The sequence below is a fragment of the Nylanderia fulva genome, unplaced genomic scaffold (genome assembly GCF_048542155.1).
Source record: "Nylanderia fulva isolate GAGA-0341 unplaced genomic scaffold, ASM4854215v1 Scaffold289, whole genome shotgun sequence".
In the NCBI taxonomy this organism is placed as follows: Eukaryota; Metazoa; Arthropoda; class Insecta; order Hymenoptera; family Formicidae; genus Nylanderia; species Nylanderia fulva.
The window spans coordinates 12,402-22,065 of NW_028190357.1; the positions used below are offsets into that span (position 1 = coordinate 12,402).

Sequence of the window (9,664 nt, forward strand, 5' to 3'; positions counted from 1 at the left end):
AGTACGGCTCCCACGCTGCTGTCCGATGCGTCCGTGAATAGGGCGAGCTCCGTGTTCACCTTCGGGTGCGCTATCAGGGTAGCTTGCATCAAACTACTTTTCGCGTCCTTGAACGCCTGTCTCGCTGCCGTCGTCCACTTGATGAGCGTCTTTCCTTTAATATCGCCATGCAGTAGCTCGTTTAACGGCGCCTGAATTTCCGCGGCTTTTGGCAGACATCTCCGGTAGAAATTAATCATGCCCAGATATCGCCTCAGTTCTTTCGCCGTCTTCGGCTCCTCGAACTCCTCGATCGCCCGTACGCGCGCCGGCAATGGTCGCGTGCCGTGTCCGCTCACTTCGTAACCGAGGAATTCGACTTCCGCTTGTCCGAACACGCACTTTCCCGGATTAATCACGACGCCATAGGTTTGTAAACGCTCGAACAATATTTTAAGGTGTTCGCTATGCTCTTCGGCCGTCGTTGACGCGATCAGAATGTCGTCGTAACAAAAGTCGAGTCCGCGCAAGACCTCGTCGATGAACCGCTGGAAAGTCTGCGCAGCGTTTCTCAATCCGAACGACATAAACGGGAACTCGAACATGCCGAACGGCGTAGTGATTGCGGTCTTCGGAATATCACTTTCCGCCACCGGTATTTGGTGGTACGCGCGCACCAGGTCGATCGTCGAGAACACCCGTTTGTCTCTCAATTCCATCGCGAAATCCTGAATATGCCGGACCGGGTACCGATCCGGGATCGTCCGTGCATTTAAAGAGCGATAGTCACCGCACGGTCGCCACTCTTCACCTCTCTTCGGCACCATATGTAGCGGAGACGCCCAACTACTCTTCGACGGTCTCACGATTCCGAGCTCCATCATTTTTTCAAATTCTTTTCGCGCCGCGGTCAATTTATCTGGCGCAAGTCTCCGCGGTCTGCACACTACCGGCAGCCCCGGGGTTGTCTCGATAAAATGTTTCGTATTATGTCGCACCTCTTTCGGGCGCCCGTCAGGTCGTACGATGTCCGGATAACACGCTAAAAGTTTATGATACGGCGTCACTCCCGTCACCGTTCGTACGGTCGGCACTCCGCACTGTGCGCTACGTCCCCCGGCTACGAGTCCCGTCGCCTGATCGACTAGCCGACGATTCCGCAAGTCCACCAGGAGTCCGTAATAAGACAGAAAGTCCGCGCCGATAATCGGCCTCGACACATCTGCGAGTACGAATCGCCACGTAAAATTCCGTCGTAATCCGAGATTCAACGTCAACGTCTCGGTTCCGTAGGTATGGATCACCGTTCCATTCGCTGCGGATAACTCGTACGTCGATTTCTGCCGCGGTCCACGCACCATCCTGCGAGGAAAAACGCATAGGTCTGCGCCTGTATCCACGAGGAAATTAATTCGCGTGTCGCGGTCAGTCACGAACAGACGGCGCGAATCCTGGCCTTGATCACCGGCCGTCATCAGTGACGGGCCATCGCGTTTCCCTGCGGCTGTCCGGCACACGGGGGCTCACATCTTCGTGCGTCCGGTCCAAATCTCCAATGGTAATAACAAAGACCGTTTGACGCGTGACCACGGACTCGAGAGCGCGATCGCGAACGCTCCCGCCCGCGACGGCCACCGCCGTTGCCTCGGCGAGGTTCTCGCTCTCCTAACGCCTCAATGCATTTTCGCAAGCCGGTCATTTGTTCTGCGAACTCCTGCTGCATGGCCATACGCATCTGAGTCATTTGCACATTGATTCTCGCCTCCAGTGCAGCTATTCCGTTTCCGTCGGCACCCGCGAACGCCGTCGGCCGAGCCGCTTCCGCGACGTGCACCGCGGGCGCTCTCGTTGCCTCTACGATCGCATCCGCCATATCCGCGAGCGTCTCCAGCGTATCTCCTACGCGCGTTACGAGATGCGGCTGCAAATAAACCGGTAGTCGACTTAACCAAATGGTTCGCAGGACTTCATCCCCGACGACATTACCGGCGAGACCTCGAAGGTGCCGCAAAAATTGTGTCGGTTTGCGGTCGCCTATCTCCTCATGCTCCAGGAGCCGTCGCGTTTTGTGCTCCTGCGATAAACTCAGTCTTTTTATGAGCTCGCATCTTAGAGTTTCGTACGCGCGTTCCGCTGGCGGGTTCATTATTATGTCGCGTACCTCCATCGCGTGTCGCGGACCGATCGCCGTAAGAACGTAACCGAACCTGGTCGCGTCCGTAGTAATTCCAGCGGCCTGGAAGCTCCGATCTATGATATTGAACCACAGTTCCGGATCCCCGGAAGTAAATTCCGGCATTCTCATGCCTACGCGATTTACCTCGGCGCCCGCCATGAACAGGCTAGGTCGTTCAACCGCTTGTTGCGTCCCTGGCACAGGCAGTGCATCTCGTCTCGGCTGCTCGATTTGTATTAACGGAGGGGCAGCTCCATCGTCACGCGTCAACACCATACTGTCACTTTTTTCAAAAATGCACTGTCCAAGATCCGTATCACGACTCGCGGCAATGTCCACAGCACTTCGCGTCACCTTGATCACGTCGGGGTCACCACTTTGGGCGCGTGTGTAGCTTGTGACGTGGTCTTTTTGAGCCCGTCACAAGGGCGGACGCGCCCGGCCGGGAAGCGTCTGAGAGCGCTATATTATTTTGTGTCTCGTGCGGGTGAGCAGCGACCTTTTCGCTAGCTCGCCCGCACTCTGTATCGGGATCGAGGTGGTAGGCCAGGAGAACGGCCATTGTTTTAGGGAGAAGAGGACCCGGACAGGCGACGGAGGAACGACCTCGAAAGGGGAGGAGCAGAGACTGAGCGACCGGCCCGGTGAGTATTACGAACGATAACCTATACACGGTACCGAGAAAATAAGGAAGCGATACTGCAGAGAAACTCATTACAGTTTCGATGGGACGAACAGGAGCAGTCCAGATCAGGGAGTAAAAGGCGCCTACATCCCTCGACAAGGATGATGCCCTGAGGGGCCCGCCACCCACGCCTCGAGAGAAACACGGAGATCTAACGGGATTGATCACCCCGGAACGACTTCCCTCAGCCAAGAAAGGTCGTTTGGAACATCAGCATACGGCCATACGAGGTGTGGACGGGACCGCCGAAAATGGACCTGCTACATCATCGCTCCCGAGGGCTGGAATTTGAATTTGGCGGCGGAAGTCCGCGACCAGCCGCGAGACACCGGAATCGATACGAGGATCGATTCCGGGTCCGGCGCGGGGCGCAACGCTGCCGCGAAACCTGGCAACCGGGCCGGGGTGGCGCGCATTGTCTTCCCCCTCCCCACCAGCGTACCTGCCGAGGTCCCGCCCAGTGTTGTGAGACGAGCCTGGTTTTCTTGCGCATGCGCGGCGAACGTAGTATCAGTAAAGTAACTCCATATGTAAAAAGGTGTACCGTTAGTCACCCGTATAGTTGTAAGTTATAATTTTGTAAATTTTTATTAAAAAAAAGATAAACAAAACGGCGGGATATAAAAATAACTGTAAACAAGATATATAAAAACTAAAAAATTTTATTTGGCAGAAAAATTATGAAATACCAACATTTGTTGCAAGGGTAAGGGAAACTGCCAAAAACCTTACCAGTATTCAAAAAACAAAAGTACATTTATTAAAATACAAAATAAAATTATTTTATAAATATAAAAATTAAATTTTTATATTAATATTTAAATTTAAAAGAAAATAAATATTGCGTCCTAGATAATAAACAATAAAATAAAAAATATTTGCCATAACTTTAAAACTAAAAATTTTATAAAATTTATAAAAATATTAATTCTATATAGATATTTAATGGCTTACACATTTAATAACTTTATAAAATAAAAATATCTTAAATTTATTAAATAATAAAACTAAAAATAATTAAAAAATAAAAATATTGCACTATCTTTGGCAAGAAGAAAATCTGGAAAATAAATAAAATTAATATATACATCTATTTAAAAATAAAAATATTGCACTTCGCATCTTTGGCAAGAAGTAAATCTGAAAAATAAATAAAATTAATATACACATATAAGATACATGTATGTAGCATGCATTAATAAATCTTGGCTAGATGTTGCAAAAAAATTAAAAATGAAAAAGCAAAATTAAAAATTAAAAATAAAAAAGCAAAAAAAAATTATAAATTAAAAAACAAGCATAATTAAGCACCATCAGATGTGCCTTTTTCTCCGTACAAATTTTGAGCATTATGCAGTTCAAGATGCCTTGAGTCAGGTTGAAAATTTATACAATTAATATTTTTTGCTTGAAAACTGGACCGAACTACACAAATAGAAGAAAGTGACTCATTACTTAAACGATTTCTTTTTTTATTTTTTACATCGGTTACAATAGAAAAAATTCGTTCGGCCTCAGCATTTGAGTGGGGAAAAGAAAGAACTACGTTAACTAATGATTCTAAATTTGGAAACATCTTTTCCCCATCGAAATTTGTAGATTTAAAAATATTTTGCCACATTTCATCTATTTCTAAGCAAGCTAATTCTTTTTTCCGGTCTTCACTAAAACTTGATGGCAAAATTCTCCATTCAAAAGCTAAATCAGTTATGTCAATATCATTCAATATTCGTTTCGCGATAAAAGTTAAATCTTTAATTTTTAATCTACCTTCATAATACAAAGCAATTTTTGGATCTAAAAAAGTTAACTGTTGAAAAAGTGTATCTTTAAAAGGCAAACGTTTAAGCATTTCTCGAACTGCAGTAATGTAAAAATCCAAACATTTCATTCTAATTTGTTGCGAACATTCCAAAGACAATGTATCCAAAAAACTCTCACATTCGGGCCCTACATATATATTTTCTAAATTTTGAATATGATTTTTATTATCTAAATCTAAATTATTAATATCTTTTAAAATATCAAATGTAACAAAATTTTGAGCAATTTTTGAAATTAACTCCCGACTACTTTCATATAATTTATGTATTAATATATCACGCGATTGAAATAATGCATTAAAATTATTAAAAAAATTTAACGAATATTTTAAAAATAGTAAATATGCTTTAATAAAATCATCGTTTAAAGATTCTAAAATTACTTCGGCAGATTTTAATTTATCTTCTACTGATGCTAAAAGAAAATAACTTTTTAAAACTTCCCAATTATCGAGAAGTCTAACAACGCATTTATGTAAACAAAGCCACCTTGTTTCCGATAATTTTAAAATTTTACTTTTTTGTACTTCAAAAAAATTTTGAAATTCGCCCAAAACTGCACATCTCTTCGCACTGCCCGAAATATAAGTGGCAACTCCTCTAATTAAATTTTCGCAAGAATTCGGTAAATTTTCACACGCTTTACTAGCTATAATCGCAGATGAGTGGCAAATACAATTTAACGTTACTAATTGCGGTACTTCTACTTTAAGACGAGACATAAAAGAATTATTGCATCCAATCATAACGGATGCATTATCGCACGCCAAGCCAACAATATTTTTAATCGGAATTTCTTTTTCTTTTAAAAAATTTGTAAATGTTTCAAAAATTTTACTCGCGGAACAATCCGTTGCATCTAAAGCTAACAATTCTAATAATTGAGTCGTGACTTTTTTATTTAAAGGCGAAACATATTTTACGAGTAAACACATTACTTTAGTATCTGATATATCCGTACTTTCATCGATCAAAATTGAAAATTTACATGTTTGCAAATATTGAATAATTGTCTCGACTTCGCGTTTTGCTATAACATTTTTAACAATATTTGCACACTTATTTCGAGCAAGTGAAAGATCTTGCACGACTTTGGGCTCTATGCAAATATCTTTTAATAAAGGAGTTAAATGATCCGCGCAATAAAAAGCTACGTTATGTTCAGCAAAAAAGGCAGATAATTTTATTTCGGCGCGTTTAACTTTATCTTTATGTGATAAATTACTATTAACACTAACGGTGGCTTCAAAATTAGACAAATTTATATTTCTTATATGTTTTGCCGTCTGTGAGTGTGCAGTTAAATTTGTTTTGCAACATCTAATGGCCTTATTACATGCAGTACAAAGCGCTTTATTCTGAATATCAGGATGAGGAGTTAACCATCCTTTAAAATTATTTTCATCTAACCAAGAATTTTGAAAATTTCTAAGTCTACGTTTCTTGATAACTCCTTTACCAATATTACTGCTACTATTACTACTACTACTACTACTGTTATTATTACAATCCATAATTTACATTTACTTACTGATATTCAATCTTCTTCCGTTGGGCTTTCGCGTTGTATTCCTCTGTTGGGCCAAAGCTTTCGCGCCAATTCGCGCCCATATCCTCTGCAGACAGTCATCTAGATACGTGTCTGTTAATACTAGCCTAACAGACAACATGGCCGCGCATGCGCGAGAAAACCGGGCCCGTCTCACAACACTGGTCCCGCCGGCCCGAAAGGAAATCACTGTTCGGCAAGCCGGTGTCCTGCGAGCACACCCAGGGACAACGACCCACTACAGCCCACTGCGACGGCGAAATATTGTAAGGCCACCTCCTCGATCGTCCGGTAAGCGCGGATTCGGCAGAGATCCGTGAGTCATTAGGGAAATATAACGATACCGAGCAATTATGCTGTAGATAATTTAGTACCGAGAATTAGTTGGGAGACTCACGGAACTCACGTCGATTTCCGCGTCATTAAGTTATTGCGTAAATCCTTGCCTTCTTCGCCTCTCCGAGGGGCACCGAAACGAGTCGACAGTCATATCGTAGTATATTATATTTGTAGCATTGTATCGAGTCATTAATTAACGAAATTTGAGAATAAGTTACGCTGGATTGGTATATGATCCATTCGATTCCGAGCCGGATACAAAGGGAGGAGAGTAACGATAATTAGAGATTTCGATAACACCCAGCGATCTCCCAACGGCTCGATAATAAAATTATAGCTACTTTGATTCACACCATTTATATACTATTAACTGAAAATATATTCTTATTTTATCCTATTTCTGAGTACAATCAATATCGAGATTTCCTCTCTCTCTCCGGGACTGCGATTCCGAATCTCCTTACGGAAAGAACCACGACACTCTACCCCTTGTTGATACCGAGCTACCGAGGCCGAGCCGTCGTGTCCGCTGATTATTAGTTGAGCTATTGTTGAGTGGTGCGGCCTGACCGCACCTGGCGCCCAAAAAGATACGATACCGAGCAATCAGTGATACCGAGCAAGTATCGAGAGAACGGAGAGCGGCACGACGAGGTTGCGCAGCAGTCTCTCTCGCCCTCTCTCTCTTAGTTTGACGAGAGAGGACGGAGAGACGGTCGCAAATTTGGCGCCCAACGTGGGGCCCTCTCGAAAGAGAGGATAATTAATAAAGGAGAATACGTGTCGTTTCGGGTAACGGAGAGACAGTAGGGTGAGAGAAATACTTCTCTTTTGTTTTTCTTTCCTTTTTCTTTGTCTATCGGGCGCTGACTTGAGTCTCGCCCGAGCCGGGGATCTCCGTCGGAGATTCTCCGAGTATTATTTGACTTAATACAGTCGATGACTTTTGTTTATTGCATGCATTTGTATTACTTTGTCCCCAATTATTATTGTTCCCGCGTTATTAAGATTGTTCCCATTGTGCTTGTCTCGATATCTCGAGACTTCCCGTCACAACGGGGGGGACCCGAATTTGAGGTGCCATCGCGTTAAGTGCACGTGTACGGAGGAGCGCTACGCGTATGACAGAGAGCGAGCACCGACACGTTTCTTTGTCGCGCGCGGCATCGTAAACCCGATCGCGTAGTATAGTATTACAAAGGTAGCGCGCTCATACGCCTTTTACGACTTTCTTTGATATATCGAGTGAATTATAGGCACCTGATTGATACCGAGTTTTTCGTCGGATACAAAGTCGGCGAATATTCTTGTCCCAATATAGGGAATAATATTGAAGAGCGACGAATTTTTTTTTTTCTCTTCTTTCTTTCTTTCGATCTCTTCGCGGAAATATTTACCACTCGTCGAGCCGAGTCTAAAAGCGGGTAAACACGTATTGTTCTTGAAGGATTATCGCGTCCTCAGATATTATGGTCAAGATACCGAGAGCTAAGAACGAATATTGGTGAATAGATGTTTACGCGAATTCCCGAAATTCCTTAGCGAGACTCGACTCAGTAACGGACGTCCGTGTATACAAAGGAACATTTTTTTTTTCTTCTCCCACCTCCTCGCATACGCTGCCTTTCGCGAACTTGTTAGTTTCTTTCTGTTTATCGAATTAGGAATAAGAATAGAATTTTTTTTTTTTCTCTTCTCCTTCTCTCTTCTTCTCGCCCCTTCTTTATCTCCTCAAGAGATATTCGCGCCGAATATTCACGCCTGTGAGTGACTTTCCTATTAACTAGGAATTTATAGAATATCGTTCGCGACATATTGTCGGGTTCTAGGAGGGGGAGTATCGTGACCAAGCGGCGTAATCAAGGATTGACGGTGTCTAATTTAGGCAACGCTCACAAAGATACCGAGAAAGAGTTAGTTGGCGAGACAGTTGAGGGAGGGAGCGTACGTTTAGTCAATCCGGTCACGGTCCGCATACTATCTATCTTCCCCTTCGAGATCTCATTTCCCTCACACCGTCACTAACCATAAAACGAAATGTCGACAAAAGAACAATTTCGGTGGATTCGAAAGTTATCAAAGGAGGAAGTGAGGTGTGCCCTCGCGGAGAGAAAGCTGTCCGTCAAAGGGATCCTCCCCACCCTTAGGGCTCGATTATTGAGATACGAGGCCGCGCAATTAATAGGGCGAGAGCATATGCCGACCCCTGAAATATCGGAAGCGTCAGACGAGGAGTCGGATACCGAGGAAGGTGCTGTCGGGGGCGAAGCCCTAGCGTGGTCCTCGAAACCGCGAATCAGGATACATCCCCCAGAGCCAACAGGGACGCACCCGGAGCCGCGGAGAAATCCCGAGCCGTATCGCCCTCGCGTAAAACCGAATTCCGCCGTGGACGCGTATAACGTAATGCGAAAGTGGAATTTAAATTTTTCCGGGGCACGCGACGGGGAGGCGGAGGCCTTCCTCATTCGTATAGAGCAGGGTCGGCAATTAATTCCCTTAGATGACGACGAAATATTTAAATGTCTGCCGTTCTTTTTATCGGGCACCGCGGCCCATTGGTTTCGTCTGAATCAACATCTTTGGCGTACCTGGGGGCAATTCGAGGCCGCGTGGCGTGCGCGATTTGGATGCCCGAACTTCCAATTCACCTTGCGGGACGAGATAATGCGACGCAAGCAGGGGGAAGACGAACCCGTCGCCGATTATATAACCTGCATGCAGGCCTTGTTCGAACGATTGGACCCCCCATGGCAGCTAAACGAACAGCTAAATTACGCGCATAGAAACATGATACCGAGGTTGCGTATAGCTGTGAGGCGTAACGAAATTTATGATTTTCGGTCATTAGAAACCCTCGCGTCGCAGATCGAGGAATGTTACGATCTAGATAGACAGCCGACAACAACGCGGTCTATTTTTCCGGAACTCGCGTATAGGGGAGCATCGCGATCACCTAGACACCCGAAAACGGTCGCCGCGGCCGCAGTCCCCGCGACCGCGCCCAAGAAAAGGGGGAAAGCTACCGAGACGAAGAGGCCTCCGGTGGCCGCCGTGAATAACGCGGGTACGGACACGACACCCTCCTCATCCACCGCGAGGAGCCGATTAGC

General features: G+C 45.0%; 2 protein-coding genes across 2 annotated transcripts; both read right to left on the reverse strand.

The window, feature by feature from the left end:
• Positions 1 to 1,213: 1,213 nt before the first annotated feature.
• On the reverse strand, positions 1,214 to 2,340 carry LOC114929548 (uncharacterized). Its single transcript, XM_029301121.2, has one exon. The coding sequence runs from the start codon at positions 2,312 to 2,314 to the stop codon at positions 1,454 to 1,456; it is 861 nt and encodes a 286-aa protein (XP_029156954.2). The 5' UTR covers positions 2,315 to 2,340; the 3' UTR covers positions 1,214 to 1,453.
• Positions 2,341 to 4,481: 2,141 nt separating this feature from the next.
• On the reverse strand, positions 4,482 to 6,363 carry LOC146722676 (zinc finger protein 862-like). Its single transcript, XM_085484017.1, has 2 exons — positions 5,047 to 6,363; positions 4,482 to 4,538 (listed from the first exon to the last, which is right to left on the reverse strand). Exons 1-2 carry the CDS (start codon positions 6,175 to 6,177, stop codon positions 4,482 to 4,484), a joined length of 1,188 nt encoding a protein of 395 aa, XP_085340143.1. The 5' UTR covers positions 6,178 to 6,363.
• Between the last annotated feature and the right edge of the window lie 3,301 nt (positions 6,364 to 9,664).